The 20,003-nt window shown below is 37.2% G+C and overlaps 1 protein-coding gene across 1 annotated transcript in view; it reads right to left on the reverse strand.

Moving 5' to 3' along the window:
• sf3b3 (splicing factor 3b, subunit 3) overlaps positions 1-20,003 on the reverse strand; it is a 32,582-nt gene that overhangs the window by 2,704 nt on the left and 9,875 nt on the right. The window contains exons 11-24 of the mRNA XM_053500470.1: positions 16,682-16,777; positions 16,421-16,493; positions 9,760-9,911; positions 8,988-9,143; positions 8,734-8,889; positions 8,194-8,337; positions 7,957-8,079; positions 7,701-7,855; positions 4,435-4,609; positions 3,950-4,155; positions 3,595-3,751; positions 3,189-3,314; positions 343-555; positions 129-227 (exon numbers count right to left, since the gene is read on the reverse strand). Coding sequence (XP_053356445.1) covers positions 129-227; positions 343-555; positions 3,189-3,314; positions 3,595-3,751; positions 3,950-4,155; positions 4,435-4,609; positions 7,701-7,855; positions 7,957-8,079; positions 8,194-8,337; positions 8,734-8,889; positions 8,988-9,143; positions 9,760-9,911; positions 16,421-16,493; positions 16,682-16,777 — 2,031 coding nt within the window. The remainder of the gene's footprint in view (positions 1-128; positions 228-342; positions 556-3,188; positions 3,315-3,594; positions 3,752-3,949; positions 4,156-4,434; positions 4,610-7,700; positions 7,856-7,956; positions 8,080-8,193; positions 8,338-8,733; positions 8,890-8,987; positions 9,144-9,759; positions 9,912-16,420; positions 16,494-16,681; positions 16,778-20,003) is intronic.

Here is a 20,003-nt window from a genome sequence, read left to right on the forward strand (position 1 = left end):
GGTTTGTGTTGAAGTGACCTCAATACCAGCTAGACACAAACACTGACGCAGAAACAATCATGAAGGCTGTCTGGTGCAATTTTTCCCATGCCTGGAGAACAAAGTAAAGGATTAATGAAGGCGCATACCTTTTGGGAGGCTCCATTGAGCAAGCCTCTGTCCCACAATGCTTTGTTCCCTGTGGGATCCTCATCGACATCATCGCTGGTGTTTGGTGGCAAACGGACCTAGATAAGGATTATCGTAGCACAAGACCAGTCAGTCTTTAATAGTTATAAGGACACTTAAGGCCAAGAATCCGTAGGTAAATTTATCAGTTAATAGATATGCAACAGCACCCACAATGCTTATGTTTCCAAACTTGTCAGCTGCGGCCATAGTGTCGTAGTCAAGCAGGCAGGCAGTGGTAACCCATCGTGGGTTGGTGTCATCAGCAAAGATGATGAGCTGGTTTTCATTTCGCTTGTAGCGCACCCAGAACAGACTTTCTTGGATGTCTGATACAACCACGCGCTGGCCAATAGTGTGGATGCTCGTCACCAGATTAGGAACATGCTTTAAAAATGTGTAAAATACAACCAAGGTTAACACAGCATACAACAATAGGTAACAGCCTACAGAATAGGTTGATGCAACTTCTCAGAATTCTACAGTGCAGTGAAAATACCACGAGTAGAAAAAGGTACAAGCGCATAATGATTAAAGATATATATACATTTTTTTAGTTTGTTTGTTTTTTTTAAGAACAGGGTATCTGAATGACCGTACATTCAGGTCTTACACAAGAAATTATAAAGGTTGTACCGTTACTCAAAAGCACCTTTAAGCAACAAGCGTGCAGTACAAGTAAAGATTTTTTACAAGTAAAGAAATGTACATTTCTATACACACTTTGTTGTTTCGGTGATGCTTTACATCAAAGTACTGTAAACTGACACCTGGGCAATGTAGGCAGGTTTTACTTCTAAATAAGTGCAAAAAGGCACAGAATGGTTTCTCTCGAGGTGGAGAAGGGTGCAGTGCACATTTTTTAAAAGCTGGTGACGTGATGACTAGTTGACGTTACCAGAATACAGCACGGTAAGCGGAAGGACGGTTAATGATGTTGGAAGGGGATCTTTGTGCTGGAAAAGTTAACCAAATTACTAATTATGGTTAACTTCAATGGAGGTTGGAGATATTACACAGACACGTTAAAACAGATGGTGATGTAAACAAAGAGATATCAAATGGCACATGCAAACTGATCATTCTGTCAAAAACATCTACAAATGCAAAAATGCATAAAAAAAAACTTTTAAACTATGTGGGAATTCTAACACCTTGCTTTTTTCGAACTTATTTATTTTTTATTTTATTTTTGGCTAAAATACACAATATTTTAAATTATGACTAGAAATACATTGAAGACCATCTCTTCACCTGTACAGTAAGCCCATAAATAGAAGTACAAATTAAACAAATACTGTTCGATTGTCTCTCATCAGTGTCACTCCTACATATGACATGTCTGAGGGGAAAGAACAGACTTATAAATAGTGCTGCACAGTGACTGGTGTTCTTAGTACAAAAGATGCGAAGGAGGTGTTATTATGCATGTTAAAGGCATGAGAAATGGAACATTAAATCTCATCGCATGATGCATTATTAATAAAGATTAATTATAATCTGATTTAGTCCGATTATAATCTGATTTAGTGGTGTATGTTAATTTGATTGCCATGGCACTCCCATTTAACACATCAATAACAAAAACGGTGCATTTTTACAGTTGTCCCTTGACAGTCAAACTATTGACCCTTGAATTGTGATTTTTAAAATTCTTTTTGCAGGGGCATGTGAAAGACTTCTATTTAAACTTTGTGTTATTTTGCAAACTGCTGCCCCAATCACAGTGTGTCAGTATGTGCATGGGTGGTTGGGCGTTATTACATTACACTGGAATTGAGCCACATCCTATGACATATAGGGGAATTATACACCACCATCTATTTGAACTTCATCAAAGCAATTTAAGTACACTGCTGTAGCAGTCATTACAGATAGCAAATCTAATAGTTAAATCATCTCACATCCTGTTTCCAGCTTGGGTGTTCCCAAATTAATTTTTCCCATAAAATGTGAATTTTTGCATTATATTATACAATGTTCAGATAAATTATGCCACCCTTTCTGTATGCACACATTGACATGGTTAACTGAACTGCCATGGCAACAATGTTAGAAACACACCAAAATCCCTTTGCAATTTAAGGTCTTAAATATCTCGACATTAAATATAATATTAAATTAACGAAAAGTTTGGCAACTGAAGAAAAAACTAAATTCCGCAAAATTCCTGTTGGGTGGACCAATAACTGCTTTTTGTACTTTTGTCTTAAACAAATGGCACCAGATTTCACATATTAGGTGGAACTGAATACTCACAGTTACAAATGTCACAGTGACTCTATGGAGTCAATGAGCTACACCCAGGTCCAATATTGTGCCAGAGCATGATGGCACTTCATCATGTAAAAACATGTATACCAAGTTATAAACATGTTATTCCCCTACCAGAAGACACTAATTGATAAATTAGTCAAAAATTTATCATCCTCCACAACAAAAACATTGAAATTAAGTACAGCTATCGAATCCTGTTTGATCACACAAACTAACTGGCGAACAGAACAAAAAGGAATCTCAAACATTGTTGCTTTGGAATTTCTAAATTTTTAGAGCAACATCTATACAACCACTTAGCTTTTTAAATCTGTATTAAAAGTTTAGCTTGCTGTTTTAAGTGCAATTAAAGGAATGCATAGCACTAGCGATATGACAGGTTTGCACCAAATTTTTCCTGTAATAGAATTATTTAGCTTTGTACTGAATAATATTTTGCTCTAATATACTTTGGTCAATCCTGTGGGTGTTTTAAGACATCATTGTGGGTTTTCTCAAAGTCCTTGCATAGCTGCAGTGTCTGACCATAAAAATGACCATCTTGTTTGTGTAGACTGTAAGAACCTGAACCAAATTCACCAACCAAAGTTCCCAGCAAAATCCTGATCGTAAAATGTTAAAGACTATACAACATTTTGAATTTGAATTAATAATTTAATTTTGGGAACAAAAAGTAAACAGAACCTGTTTCCATCTAACTGCACATTCCACAAGGGCAACACCACCTGTATTTGCCTGCCTACCTTGTTCTCACACTTGCGAAGCAGCTTCTTTTTCCCAAGGTCATAGATGCGCAGCAGTTTGCCCACCCCCACCAACACTCTGCCCTGGAATGGGGCAATAGCCAGGGGCACATCCTCCACTGGGGTCTGCAAATACACCATGTTGAAGTGAGTTGATTCTGAATATACTCACCCAATCACCAATCAGAAATACACATGAGGGCATAAAAGGCAGTGATACAGTAAGAACACAAACACAAAGGTTCCTTTCAGCTCTTAGAAACTCAGTTTTACACATAACCAACAACAACATGACCTGCATGAGAAGAAGGATATGCAGGGAATTTCATTCAGCAGCCACAAACTCACAGATGGGATAATGCAGCAAACAGCTTTGTAAAGTTATTTTTTTCCCCCTTTAACTCACCTTATGCACAAACTCCAGTTTTTCACCCCCTCCTACCAGGCGGTAGGTATAAATGTAACCACCGCCCACTGAGCGTGGGTTAAGGATCATGTCTCTTGCTACACCCACCAGTACATACCAGTCATCACCTCCATTGGCAAAGCGACAAACGGTCACGCTGTACAGACAGAAAAAGCAAAAGAGTTAAATTGCAAAATGCACAGAACAGTCAAGACAATTCAAAAGTTCAGGTAAGTATTCATCTTTTCCATTTCTTTTTACTGATTACTCTAAAGGCACTGTTTAAAGTTTCGTTAAAACTCAACTCTCTTTCCCGGCTGTTGCATGAACTTTTTGAACATTTTTCCTGGCTTACCTAAAGGCTGCCTCATTCTGCTCCAGTAGAACCAAATCCAGAGTGTTGCCCTGGATGGGGTTGATCAGGCGCACCAGTGACGCCCACTGTCCTGAGCCAGCCTTTGGGGCACCAAAGATTGCTTCTGGAAGGTTCTCGTTCAAAAACGCAGCAGCCATTTCTGCAGCCAGCTCCCTCTCATCCTCTCCTGCAGCCTCCACCATTTCCTACAAAGAAAAAAATTGCACTAAAGAAAGTCTCTTGTTTGCTTTGGTGGTGATCCAGACAGTGTTCTTTGTGTATACTGTGTGTGTATATCTTAGCTAATATTAACCCACTCAGCATGCGTAATTAGACACTAAATCAGCGAGACACAACACAGACCATTAAGAAACACACCATACAACTTGCAATATACTGCACTTTGACTTAGCAAATTAGTCCCAGCCTGATCATAACTTATTTAACAGCTGAAATGTCTGCTCTATCCAGCCTCGTGCCCTTACCTCTGCCATCTGTTGCTTTCGCTGGGCCTTGGTGGCTTCAGTGTAGGCATTGTGGTCTGTTTCAATAAGGACCAAGTTGTTGGTCTCCGGATGAATGACAAATCTACGTGGTGTGTACTGCAGTGGGAAAGCCACCTGGTTAAACACGGCACCGAGCTTCTCCAGAGCCAAAATCCTGTCAGAGTGGACAAAGCAAAAGTGAAAGTAGACTTCATTAACAAACAACTTTTCAGCAACTTATGATTTTCACATTCCTTTAGTGCATAACAAGTACAAACCAAAGACCCTTTGAGATCTAAACCAGATTACAAAATGAGATTTAATTTCATACTTCAGTAAGTCTCATGGGAATGCACACTAAAACGTCACTATCATGCAAAAAAAAAAAAAAAAAAGTCTTTAAATAAACAACCTTGCATAATTTCATGAGGCAACAAACTGTCATTTTATATGAAGAATCAAACATGGAGAGTGGGGACTCCACGTCAGACTACAGCTGAATCGAAGTTATTTAGTTACTTTTTATGAATCAAAACACACACTGACTGTCCTTAGCCAAGAATTTGAGATATTAGTAAATTGTTACTGGTTCACAAACTTTGCTTACTTTATTAGTCCGACATTGTTTTCTGTTTATTTGTATTGCATGCATGTGTAACTAAGAAAAAATATTTGAAATATCTGTACAATCTATGCCATATTTATACACAAGTATTATAGAACATGAGTACTTGAACTCAATAAAATTTTATTGGTATAGTGCTTTTAACAATTGACATTGTCGCAAAGCAGATTTCCTTGAAGGTCTCTTTAATTATCCAGTCTTTGACTATCAATAGAACAGACATAGTATACAAGTATTTCATTTCAGTTTTGCTTTCAATCAAGTTATTTTTTGAAGAAATTTTTTTTTAATCTGGATTAACCTTCTCCTGCTACACAATGTAGCTAAAGCTATAAAACCATCCATGTGTCTGAAGGCATGAAGTGATGGCATAAAGTGAGACATTTCATAATACTGGCCACACAAGACAATATTGACACAAATGATAAAACGTGAAATGTTACTAAGACATTAATTTTGTAATGACAAGGAAAAAAAAATAAAAAAAAAAATAAAACTACTGCAATATCAACATACTGTACTATAAAAAATATAGAAGGATTTCCAAGCTGTAATATTACCTTTTTGACTAGTCATTTTAATATATGAGCACTATAAATAAGCTTCCACTTATTACTATGGAAACACTGTTTAAGCGGGAGATTGTGTCTAAAATAATTAGGCTAAACAGATCATAAAGATAAAGTCTAATGATATACTGTGAGGTGTTAAAATTTATCAGAAAAACCCCACCACCTTAAACAAGCGCCTTCACCGCAGTCACCCACGTGTGTCAAAAAAAAGCCAAAACTGAAACTTAGATATTTATAAAGAAAAAAGAAAAAAACTGAAACTAACGGAAACATGTTGTAAAGTTGTAAATCACCAATGTTTCAACAGAAACCAACAAAACACTAAGAGCTAAAAACAATTCAATTTAACAAAAATAAATCTTATACACGAACAAATGTATATACACACTTCAGTGTGTATGATATTTACTTTACTTAATATGATATTACATTAATGTATATTACACTAATATAATATCATAATATATATAACGTATAGCAATACATTTTGTATTAAAATATTTACACAAGTTTTTCTTTTCCTAAAATGTGTATATATTTTTTTGGCTGAGTCTCTGTGAGTGTATGTGTGTGTTTGTGTGTGTGTGGGTGTGTGTGTGGGTGTGTGTGTAAGAGATACATAGGCATCTTTCACATCAGTGTTAAACAAAAATAGCAAGTGGCCAGCATAGCTGTTGCATTAGTGCACTTGAAGCAGTTTGTCGTCTTACTGGGGGCATCAATCTATAATTTTAGCACAAGTAAAGGACACAGTGTAGTAGGAATTAATGTGATTTTACTGAATTAAATCTGTAACCAAAAATAATATTTTAGAAAACAATGAAATATATAAAATATAGAGGAACTACAGAGGTATACCAATTGTCAACCCGACAAAGTTGGTCAACAATATAACTCATGCTTCCGGTCTGCAGATTTACCTCACTGCTGCAAACACTGCACTGAACGGAATGCTCACTCTTAGTCAGTGACTAACTACACAGAGTGCAACCAAGGTGTGCTAGCGTATATGAAAACAAAATGGCACAGAACAGGGAGATTTTTAGTTAGTCAGTTAGTTAAGTAAATAAGTGATAACTATTTTTCACTTTAAAATTCTTCAAGCTTCTATGCTGTAATGGTGTGACTCTGCTAGTAGATAGTCATAGAAAAAGTTATTTTGCATCCTGAAGGGGTTACCACTCATTAAAAAAAAAAAAAAAAATCTCTCATTTCTTAGCATAGCATTCTAAGCATTCTGTTTAAATTACATACCACAAAAGCTGCTGTTTAGTGAAGATTGCAACAGAATAATAAAAATTTGCCAACCTGCTTAACAGATAAAATACAGGTAGAAATACTAAACAGTCATCAACGGCCGATAAAGATAATATAACTCTACTTGGAATCTGATGCTAAATGCCCCAAAAAATCATTTCCTGCTTCAAATTTTAGCATGGTCTTTCTTCTGAGACACATCAATGTTGCTTAAATGAGTCTGGCCTCTTCAAAACATTCTGCCCTAAGGTCAGCCACTTACAGGATATTCTTTGCACCATTCTGAGTAAAAACTTGCAAGTGCTGGTTGTGAAAATTCCTGGCGATCAGCAGTTTTTACATTACTCAACCCAGCCTGTCTGGCACCAACAGCCATGTTATGGTCAAAGTCACAATGACTGCATTTTCTTCCTATTCTCATGTTTGATGTGAATATTAACCAACACATTGAGCAGCCATGTTAGAGGAATGTCATGGACAGCTGGACGAATGAGAGAAGTGTACAGGTCCCTGCTTAACATGTCAAAATTAGAATTAATCTCAAAACATAAAATATATATATATAAACATTATATATATTATATAAACATATATTTAAACTCTATAAAAACAATAGTTTTATTTAATAAAAAATAAATAAATAAATAAATAGATCACATTCTTACTGCCAACCCTAAATCTGAGGGAAAGATCCATCCAATTTATAAACACAACCCTAAAAACTAAATTTTTCCTGCAAGTCTCATCAGATAAGTCTGGTATGACATGGTGAATTTTTTCAGTACATTTATCAGAGGCAGTGTGGGCATTACCTCAGAGTGTTGGTAGAGATGGCCACAATGCCTTCAGGACACTGCTCCGAAGCAAACCCTGAGGCGTACTCCAAGGTTTCGTAGGAAAGTGGCGTCAGATGGAAGCGTGACTGGTATGAGTAGCTCAGCCATGACCGGCTGGACATAGCCAAAACCTAAAGAGGGCATACAATATGACAAATGTAACACCGGTGTTCACAAACATTACCTATGAACAAGAACCACTGACTATATCTGAATACTGGTGAGCACTTACAGCCTCCTGGCCCTGCATTCGCACTCTGAAAAGCCGTACTGGTCGAGAGCCCAAGTAGCGAGTACGAGTGTCGGACAGGTCTCCAGTCACTGGGTCCAGCACAGTACGAAGTAACACACCGTTCTGACAAACGCACACAAAACAAGGAGACATTTAACAGAGATCATAGCAACAAAATAACTAGTTTCTGTTCATTGCTGTATGTAATGATACAGTGTAAAATAGAGCACACTTTACCTGCAGGCCAATGTTGAGGTAGAGGAAGCCAAGCGCACCCTTCTCTCCTAATTCATCTTGTTTCTCCACACCTCCCATTTCCACGATACATAAAGATTCTGGCTGCGCAGGCAGAGCTTGCATACTCAGTGGCTGTAGACAATCCTATACAGTACACAGACAAGAGAATTTAAAAACATAACACTGGTAAACTTGGATCAAAATAAGATAAATGATTTTCACTCACAAGAAACAAATAAATATCCCCCTATTTATATGTCTTAACTGTCCAACCAGTCAGAGCACAATCAAGTCTTAGTTTTAGTCACCTCAGTTTCACTGTAGATATGATCTACAAATATTGTGTTTTAGTACACAGACAAAAATAAAGAACTTCATGCAAACAATGTAATTACAATAGACTTCACTGTAACTAATACTACTGGGTACATTAGTGTTTTTCTTAAAATAATTTTTATAAAAAGTCAAGCAAACTAATTGACATAACGTTATTAAACAGAGAGCAGAATTAAAAAAAATAAATTAAAAAAAACAGCATACCGAGGGGTCTAGGGAGATAATGCGCACAGTGTTATCCACCAAGCCTACAGCCAGGAACCGTGAGCGCTGCTCACCAGGAGGAACATTTGCTAGGCTCATGCATACCACATCTGCAGACATCTCCTTTCTCTCGGTGTACTCATTCAGCTGACCTGACTGCAGAGGGAGAAAGTTTAACCATCACTACAAGGTAAAAAATGCGACAGTGAAGGTGTAAAAAAAAAAAAAAAAAAGCAATGCTTCTACTGGTATACCGGGTCCATTTCAAAGTAGACCAGCTCTCCTCCAGTCAGTGCAATGACCACCTGCCTCTGGTTTACGGCACATCGCACAATAGTCTTCTTTCCTGGGGTCTTCCACTCATTAACACGCTTATCTGCTCGGATATGGCGAATGCCATCTGGGTAGACCTGAGGGGGAAAAAAAAAAAAAAAAAAAAAAGAGAGAGATGGTGAAATAATAAAAGATCTTGGAGCTGCTTTATTTATTTATTTATTTTTTAATTCTTTTTAATTATTATGCCAATTCCCACCCAATGCCAATCATTAACTATTAATCTTGGAAAGCATAGCCAAACGCATGCTAACTTCACATTTTGTTAAAGCATGTTCTACTTAAGCGCACTGATCGTATAATTTTGTACACAATACCAATTATGTCAGTGTATAATTTTTCATTAATCCTTTGTTCCATCCATGAACCTTCCTGGTAGGAAGAGCTGTGAGTCAATTGTATCCTAAATTTACAAGGTGCTTTTGGCACTTAGGAATTCTATGGGAACCTCCACAAAACAACAGCTACTTGGGTGCTAATTGGCTGCAATAGCAGCCGGAGTGTTTCTGCAGCCAATAGCTCTCAGTATGAGAACTAAGTGGGTGGACATGAGTGATTTGAAGGATTTGTTCAAACATGTGAATCTTGTTATACACTCATAGTTGAACACGACCTGGTGCAAGAGAAATCACTTAAACTATGACCGGCATTTATGTCAGCACAGAGGAGTCTGGGAAACATCATATTACTTGCCTGCACTAAAGCATCTTCCCCCAGCAGAGAACAGGACAAAGTTGGGGTAGTACCCAGGAACCCTGAGTCTGTCACTTCTTCCACAGTTTCTCCGATTGAAAGCACCAGTGTGGCATTAACGAAGGACACGATGATGTAGGCGTCAAACTCATCTGCAAATGGAAGATGGACATCGGTAAAGTTGCTCCACGGAAAGAAGGAAACTATGTTGTCAACAGCATGTCTTACAAAACCAGGAAGTAAAATATTACACCAAGACTATTTTTATATCTGGCGTGAACAAAATGTATACCCGCCATATCATGTGGTTTACCCAATGAAAGTAAGAATGTCATGGTTTACATGAATGTCATGTCCGTAAAATTGGTGTGCCAGATAAATAGCAAGTATAAAGCAAATCTTAGACAATCTCATTACACCCGTGTTCAGTCCAGACTGAACTTCAGCACATCTCACTGTCAGCTAAATTGATAGTACAGATCACATGATTTTAAGGAAACCCTCTGGAACAGCACAATTTACCCAAAATGCAACAGTGCAGTTCACCAGTCAGCCATGTTGTTTGACAGATGAAAGGTAATTTTAAGTACCACTCACTGAATAGTTTAGCATGTCAGAGCAAGTCTAACACTGAGGCTGAATACTGAATAGAGTAACTGTACCACATTAAGCCTAGAGAGACAGAAATCGACAAGTTTGGTCTAGCTGTTGTAACCCTGGTTTGCTTGGACATATTTGTAATGCAGTAAATCAGACTGTGAGGAGTTTCTATGTAGACAAAAGCAACAAACATTATTTTGATTCCCTATCACCCGATTAATCAATTAGTCGCAGAATTATTATTTTTTTATTCCTTTGCATCATTACATGCAACTAATTCAACCACATTGGTCAACAGGTCAATGACTTCAACACAACATTTATCTGATAATCTGTGACAGCATAACAGCAGCAAATGCTTGTCAACCGAATTCAACACCTAAGCTAAAAAAAAGTGAAATGTAGAACATATTTTTTTCTTTTTTAACTGTTTCTGCACATCTAAATATATCTATTATCTGCATCTCAAGACCTGATTTGCCTTAAATTGAAGAAAAAACAATCAACCCCATGGCAAACATTTTAACACTTAAATAACTGCGTGGATTCAACATGATTACATTTCCATACTAAAAAGTACTGTTGTTCTGGTGCTCAGGCTGCGCCCTCGTGTCTAAATCCACATCACAGTCATTATGTCCAGCAATACAGCATGACCTTCAAGGATTCAAAAATTCTTTGTCATACCGTTTAAGCCACAAAGATAGCATAGTAATATAAATATGACGATGTATATGTATATACATGATTATAAACAAGAGCAGTCAGAGATATATTATGCAGGAGTTCAGTGCAATATTACTTTCACACAACAGTTCCTCAAACAAATTATCAAAAGATTATGTTCCGTTTCTTTATTAACCCAGTTATTTTGTTCCACCAACACACATCCTCCCGCTACTGGCATAACTAACTAACCACGACTGGCAAGCTGGTGGCATGACAATATAATCAAGAGGAGTGAAAACTATAAAATGCTTACTGGTAACTAGGGCTGCACGATTCAAAACAATCACGATGGAAATTGAGATCATGATTCGTTCTCTTATTTATTTTTTTGCATTTTGAAACAAAAAACATTGATTGCATTTAAGAAAAAAAAAGGGTTGTCTGCATAGGACTTATTAATGTATTAAAATAAAAGTCACCTTTCCCTATTAATGTAAATGATGTAAAAAGTTGTAAAAAGAACAGAATTTATTGCTGTCAAATTGTTTGTTGCTCAATCTTAACACTCTTCCAGTATACTTCTCTGTAGCTTTCTTTCTGTTCTCAGAGCTCGAATCCACACAGCAGGATTAATTATCTAAGTTATAGCCCAACTACAACTGCATGTGCTGGTCTCTGATCAGACAGTAGTATGTATTTTAGTTTTTAGCATGTGTGAGGGAGAGACATTTATCATATGCTGATAAAAAAAAAAAAAAAAATAAAAATGCACAAGCAACTTATGCCATGATGCAAATGTAACACCCCTATCTCGCAAGTTTTGGTGTAGTGATTACGTTTTCAATCTTCCTGCGCGAAAAATAAACCCATTTTTATTTATTTATTATAATTAAAAATTTTATTCAGCAAGCAGATTGTTGTGATATTTGGCACGAGCAGGAAATAAAGTTTAAGGACAGCGCGAGTGTGAGATTGATGTGAGCGTTTAAGCAAACACAAATAAAATCAGGATGCAAAATAGTTTTTGGTATGAAAATAACAGCATACTATCCCGACTCCTGATTACTGGTCACCTTGTTCAGCTCCACCTCCTTGTTACACGTCATGCGAGTGACAGCGGAACGCCGTAAATGAGGAAGAGAGATGAGAAGTGATTGAGGTGTATAACAACGGGGGTTAAATTTTTTTTTTTTTTTTTTTGGGGGGGCACAGTTGTCAAGGAGGATGCTGGTAACTTGTCTCCACTCAAGACCATAAGTCTGCATGACATCTTTAAGTTCCAGCATGAGGTTTGGGGCATTTGCAATGTTGACTTTTCTGCTTGCCAGATGTTGTGTTATTACCCTGTTGCTTTCATTATCAAAAAAGCGAACAAGCACATTGAGTATTTTATCCATATTCAAGGTTGTTGCTTCATCAACATTAAGTGAGAACATGCATTTTTTTTGTTTCTCAGACAAACATTTTTTGAACTGTAATGCAATTCCATGAGTGTTCATGTAACTTGCATGTTGATTTGAAACCGACAAGCTAGTTAACGCTTTTTTGTCTTCTGACAGTTTTTTTTTTACACAGGGTGACCAGTGGATGCGAAATTCTGAATGACAAATCATGTTCTGCTATAAATGTGCACAAACGTATTTTAAAATCGGAGACACGGTCAGTCATCGACAACGGTGTGTCAGCACGTCGTGGTAAGTTTGAGTGCACGGGCAGCGGCTCTATGACCGGAGTCTAAATCATGACGAGCACTTTCTTACCGCTGCTGGCATACAGTAGCTTCCTCGAGCAAATCGTGCAGAAACAAGCCCCGGGCTCTCTCAGTTTCTTGCACCAACTGCCAAAAGGCTCGCCATCTCTACTTTCTTCAATTCACGCGCAGCGCCATTTATTTTTGAGTCCTTTATCTATTTCTAGGACATCATCCCCAGGCTTTATAAACTTGCGCTCCATTTTTTTTTCTCCGACAACGCTAATGTGACATTGACGTATAGGTGTCAATCATACCGTGTTGCAAGGACCCGCCCTTCTCTGCTTCTGATAGGCTTGTAACGTTAGTTAAAGCTGCGTTCCTCTCATATGATTGGTAGGTGAAATAAATTGGCTCAAACATATTAAACCGCATGAGCAGGCTCTAAAATATTATAATTCCTTTCCCTCACGGTGCCGGAATACTTTAAGCCCTGTAACAATCATTTTTCTAATATCTGGCCTGATTGAGTGCACCAGTGATCTTGACTGATATGGCAATCCAAGATTGTTGTCAAGAAAATAAGTGAACTTGTGAATGCAGCGTGATCTGAATGCAGGGAAATAAACGCAAGTGAATCTCGATCATTCAGAAATGAGATTGCATGTATGTATGAATTGAGATCGTGATTTCTTCTCTTTTTTTTCGATTAATCGTGCAGCTCGACTGGTAACTATATAGCCAAATAAAGAGGAAAATAAAACACAGAAGTGGAAGAAACTCCTGTGAATCTTGTTTCTTTTTATATTTCCACTTATTAAACATTAGAATATCTGTTGTGTTAACTTCCAGGATTAAATGCGTAATCAAATGGAAAGCTAGTAGGTTACTCAGTAGGGTATCTCACACACCAAGTTATGCCCCTGGGGCAGGAGAGCGATTTGGATTTTAGCCGTATGTTGGGAGCTAGTTAGCTTTGTAGCCATAAATAAATGTACTTTAAGACTTAGAATTTTTAAGTACCTTGGTCTGCGAGTATTTTGCAAGACGAGCAAACATCTGTTTAACTTGATAACATTAATTACATAACATTGTGACCACGTGTGTGTAGCATTTTTTTTCATTGTGTCCATGACAATGCAATGTCTCATTTCCATGAAATCTTCAAAAGGGGGCAAAAGTGTCAGAGAGATTCCTTGTTAAAGTAACACAAAAAGAAAGTTTTCATTAAGCCAGACAGCAGTGATTCCGTTTGTGTGTGAAAGTTGTCGAACACAATCTCTTCTTCTCCTCATCTCTATCGTCTAGCTCACAGCAGCTACGATTTCTTTCAAAGGTAAAGTGCAGATTAATGTAAAGTGCTTCTGTGACAGGTTGTGAATGTGGTTTGTCTACTTTCTCCTCAGTATGGGGTACCATACTGACCTGCTTTTCATCCATGCTGCGAAAAAAAAATCATCATAATAATTAATAGAACACCTTGGGCACGGTGTGATACTATAGTTAAACATCCCAGTGCAGCTACCATCTATTATCACTACTCGTGGAATGCTTTCCATTCAATCAGATTGCTCAGTCAGAAATAGCTGTTGTATAATTAACTTCGCCTTGATAAGGCAAATATTACTCTCCATTAGTCATTTTTTCCATGCAGCATAGAAGAAAATCTATGACTGCTTGTCAAGCTATGACATCAGATTATGTGTCGGTCGTGGTCAATACCCAATTTACCTCGCCTAGGCCTATGTAAATTTTAAATGGGGGAGTGGCAGCAGCAAAAAGAGGCTCTGACTGAAACGTGGCGATATTCTGGCTATGTGCAAAAAAAAAAAAAAAAAAAAACAGCCCCCTAAACATAGCATCACTGCCCTGTACAGGATGTTTTAAAGCATCCCTCACCTGGCCAAAGATCTATAGGACAAACATCCTTAAATTTTCAAGGTTCAACAAATTACAGTAATTAAGTCTAACATTGATAGCTTTTATTTAATACGTAAGTAAATAAATTGTCACACTACACCCTAAACGGTCAGTTAATGATGTTAGTTTAAGAAAAAAAGTGATTAACAAAAAAAAGCCTCTCTGCAGTAGTAAGATTCATACATGAACTACAAATTTGCATAGTATGGAAAATGACATCCATGACACTAAATGCAAATAACCGTCGGAGATTACTCATCCATTTAGAGCCTTTTTTAATCATTCACATGCCCCAAGCTAGGAAACAAGTCAAGACATCTGATGACAAAAGTGAATTAATGCCCACCTGCATCTCCATATAGCATAAGTATTAAACAATATTATACTGAAGGATTTGGTCATTGCATATTTAATGTTTCATGCTTACTTCATGCAAATTGTATTTTCTTTGTAAAAAAAAATATCCTATCTACATCCTAAAATATAATCAGTTTGACTAAAATGTTTTTTAGATAGGAAAAAACTAACTAGGTGCTCTGCTATGATAATTTGTTTTTAACAACAGAATTCAGGTGCCTCGAGCTCAGAAAGACAGCATCATAAAGTACTGAAAAGTGAGAGAAAATTCTGTATCATAAAAACAGTTCTGATGCATTTCTACCATTTCTTTTTCACACAAATAAATGATTAGAAATTGAAAAATTACTCAATTTATGGCCTAAGGTAAAGAGCTAAAATGACTTGAGTGTTTTGTTTTCTCTGATGCAGCATTTTATAATTCCTATTATATGCATTCTTAGTCTGAATTGACAAAGCACCACCATGTAATGAAAAAAATTGTGTCATTCAACATTACAGATTTTGGTGGTTTGTTGGTCCAGTTATAACGCAGACTCCTATAGTTTCCTGTCAAAATTATTATTATTTTATTGGTTCATGTATGCAGCAATCAGGCCTAACATTTAAACCACCTGCCTATTACTGTGTAGGTCCCGCCAAAACAGTCCTGATCCATCAAGATATTTTCACCCATCAAGCCCACCAAGTTGTGGCCTATATTCATTCTCACTTTTGTTTGTCCAAAACATTTCAAAGATGCCCAAATGGATTTGGGCAATTTGGAGGCCAAGTCAACAACATAAACTCTCTCATATTTCTTAAACCACACCTCAAACCAGAGGAATGTTTTGGCAGAGCACATCATCCTACTGAAAGGAGCCACTGCCATCAGGCAATACTGTTACCATGAAGAAGCGAGTTTGATTTGTGAAAATGTTTTTCCAGGAGAACACTGCTCAGACCATCAAACTCCCCACTGTTACCTTGTCTTCTTTCTATAGTGCATTCTAGTGCCATCTCTCTCCCTGCTAAGCCACAGTCCATTCATATAATACAAAAAAGTGTGATATGTCAGACGAAGCCACCTTCTTCTCTCAGATCCTTATTTTCCTGCTTCTACCACATCATTTCAAGAACTGACTATTCCCTTGCAGCTCAATATCAACTGCAATAAGATAATTTTTCATGTTTAATTCACCAGTTGGTGGTTTTAATGTTACGGCTGATGCTTATACACAAGAGACAAGTTTAAGCGCATTAAATTGTCATAACTAGGAATCACTAGTTTAAGGCAAATACTAACTTGCTAGCTTCCTTTATAATTTTATTGATCCAAGAACAGCGTAATATGCCAGCTCGTAGAACGGCTCTTACTCGACACACAACGAGGGAGACAACGCTGAAAAAGAAAGACATATCACAGGGGACATAAAGGGCATATACCTTCAACATGCCTCCTTACAGTCCACACAGCAGTGGGGTTACCAGGAAGCTCAGATACAGCCATCTCTGAGACCTACGTATTCAAACACAAACATATGTTCCATTACATCTGCACGTAGACAACACTGTAATGTGCCATTAAAGGTGTCAGACCACAGACTTTCTTAGAATTATTACGCAAAGAGGGAAAACTTTTTTTTTTTTTACGCAGGAAGCTCAAGTGAAACTGATGTAAAAACAGGCAAACAGAAAAGGACCCACCTCTAGACCATGTCTAAGGACCCTAAGGGTAGATCTTGGACCTCTTCCACATGCCACATACAGTTGAGGTGTGTCCTCGTTGGCCAAATCAGCTATCTGCCGGGGAAGAAAAGAAAGAAAAAGAAAAAGTTTATGAAAAGCATTAAAGGCAGCATTGCAGTTACCATTGTTCTCCATTCTGGCTGAAACAAAGGGGTCTTGTGCACTCAATCTTACCATGCATTTGTAATGCACAACACTGACATTTTTAAAATGATGCTGGGTCAGAAGCTAGAGAATGAATGGACACTGTTCATCAAGAAATAAAAACAAACAAACAGCACATTTTGACTTAAGTGCTGTGGAACCAAATCAGTGAAATATTTTACATGCAATACGCACAACAAAAACCAACATGTTTCACAATGAAACCTGCTACGCCAATGCTAGGTTTTAATTAGATAAATAATTTAATTAGTACTAAGACTGTTAGCTGTAAATGTTATCCAGCACAGACAAAACAGTGCCATTATTTCTGGTTAAAGCACTATGGTGCACACATCTACTCTATTTGCATGCATATTATATATTTATTTTTTTTGTAGACATACTAAAGCCAAACATCCAAAATTTATGTGCTTGATATGTTTGCTATATTAATGAAAACAGAAAAAGGCTTTATAGTTGGGTGCCTGGTACAAGGGGAGTCAGCTTGCTTAGCAGACAAAGGATGAGACATCAAACATTCTAACCTCCATTGTTTCAATAAAACTTGGCTAACTCGCCTTGCAACCAAACAAACGGTGTCCGAGCCCTTCTAATTTTCAAGGACACAATAGCAGATCCTAGAAAGTACAAAGATTAAGAAAATCCCTCTACAAAAAAAGAAAAAGGAATCTTTTGGAGAAATATAGAGCTTGTGTCAACTTTCTTGTTATCCCTTTATAACGGTTACAAAAATAGATGGGGAAAAAACACTTAAAAAGGGTTACCAGTCTTTGACCTCCTGGACCCAAGCCTCGACACACATTATCGACATGCCGTTATTTAACATGGTTGCAAAAATTAGATTGTGGCATGTTTTGATGCAGAGGAATCACAAAAACAAAGTAGTGTAAAAAAAACAAGGTAATGTAGTGATTTTATAAGGGGTAATTTGTAAAAAAAAAAAAAAAAAAAAATTTAACAGTCTTGTTTTGATGTGTAAATGTTATAAAACCTACAATGGGTCTGTTCAGTTCTACCGCAATCAGCAGGTATGCTTGCTATAGTGGCATCACACAAGGTGCGTCCAGAGTCTGTATGATGGGCACGTGCAGAAGTTTGCCCATGTTGACCATCAATTAGTCAATTTAGAACTAAATAACACAAAACCAGACGATCCTGTTTATTTCAGCAATGCAGTCATGAACCTGCTTCAAGTGATTTGACATTGCTAGTATAAATGTTTATTGTAACCCTTTGTGATAAACATAAATCATGTACAACCCACCATTTTACAAGTGAATCACAAGCTGCATCTTACACCAATCTAAAAGAAAACCTTCCTGTTGGCGGGGAAATGTCCTTTTACTGTGCCAAGATGCAGTACAAGAATTTCACTGGGACATATCCCAAGTTACTTTGCATCCTTTTGTTGTTTATTACAGAATTGGAACTGAGAGTAAGGGGGTTTAAGTTGGAAGCAGTATTACATAATAAATGAGCGAGCAAGCAAAAGATTAAAATGCAGTTGTTGAGCACAAGTTTACTGAAATTGTTATAAATTATTTGAAAGCCAGTATTTTATCTTATAGTATAACTTAAAGCTTGCCAGGTATTTTTTAGGATGGTGCAGCAAGTCAATACTAAAAACCCATAAGAATTTCACCAACAGAGCAGAACTACTAGAAACAGTAAAAGCCTGTGATGGAAATAGAGCACAGTAAATCAGTTAGGTTGCACATTCATCCTTACAAGCACATTAGCAGAGACAGGAAATCCAGTAGTGAGATTGTCTGCAAGCTCATCAGAAGTTACTATGGACTTTCCCAAAGTGTAAATTTCAACTCTCTATTAAAAAAAAAAAAAAAAAAAAAACCTTCCCAGTTATGCCAAGAACCTCTATAGTCCGGCCACAAACTGCTACAAACAGCATGCACAACTTCACAAATATGACGAGACTACCTTTACCAGATAATTAAAAGATTTAAACAAGAAAACAAAATTACATATATTTAAAAAAAACCCTGTTAGTGCTACTGAATGGCTATAATCGAAAAGGTGGGGTAAACATGTTGAGATATATACTGTAAATGAGTAAACACTAACATTTCATGGTTTGTGTGCTAATTTGTAGAAGATAATGTCATGTGAGTCAGGGACCAAAACCAGTCAAACATTTCATGTCAGTTCCACAGATCGGTAATGTGGGAAAGACTCTTAAGAAGGCAACTTTTAGCAAGCTTCAAATACGTGCGTGTTAGGGGTGTGTTAGGGGTGTGACGAGACGCTTTTCCCACGAGACTAAACACAAGACCGTTTTTTTTTTTCTCGTCACACTTCTAGTGCGAGTGCAAAAAACCTTTCCTGGTCACTCCGTACTGTAAAGAAGGAAACCAGGCAATCACTGTGACACCTTAACCAACTTTGAAATAAGAAATACATCTATATTCGTATTTAGAAAGAAAGGACATTCTTTCTATACATATACTGTAGAGATGTAGAGCATTAACTTAGCAACTGCCCCACCCTAAATCTCAACACCTTGCAGAGTATATTGATATGTCAATTATTGCAAGTCACTTATGTAAGCATGGTAAGGTTACAAGCCTGGAAAATTTTTATTTATAATAATATTTTATTTATATATAATTATTAAGGACACTTCCTATGCTCAGGTATGGTGTGCACTGACAGATTGCTGTGGTCAGGCAAACCCCTTTGCAGCCACAGAACACACACACACACACAAAACCTCAGGGGGAGCTTCTACTTAGAAGTCCATCAAGAAGAAAATTTTGAGTTACTTAAGGGTACCTGCACTTTAGTCTTGTAAGCTACTACAAAACAAAAACGAGCCTTCCAAAGAAGACGCATGTTGCCGGCCCACTAACCAGAATACTTATAAAAATTAAATAGCTAGTGCACATCTACGCTTCCTAATAAAGGTTCTGTCACTTATGATATACAAAGAGGCAACACAATGAAATCGCTAGCGCACATTTGTAGAGTTAAACATTGACTACACAAAGCAGTTTTCTAGGACACCACCTCTATTTTACATATGAACTGTAAAATTTCGCAATCATATTCTGCAATTCTTTACATGAGGAGAAAAAATGTCAGCAAGATAGCTAATCAG

The sequence above is a fragment of the Clarias gariepinus genome, chromosome 7 (assembly GCF_024256425.1).
Source record: "Clarias gariepinus isolate MV-2021 ecotype Netherlands chromosome 7, CGAR_prim_01v2, whole genome shotgun sequence".
NCBI classification, from domain to species: domain Eukaryota; kingdom Metazoa; phylum Chordata; class Actinopteri; order Siluriformes; family Clariidae; genus Clarias; species Clarias gariepinus.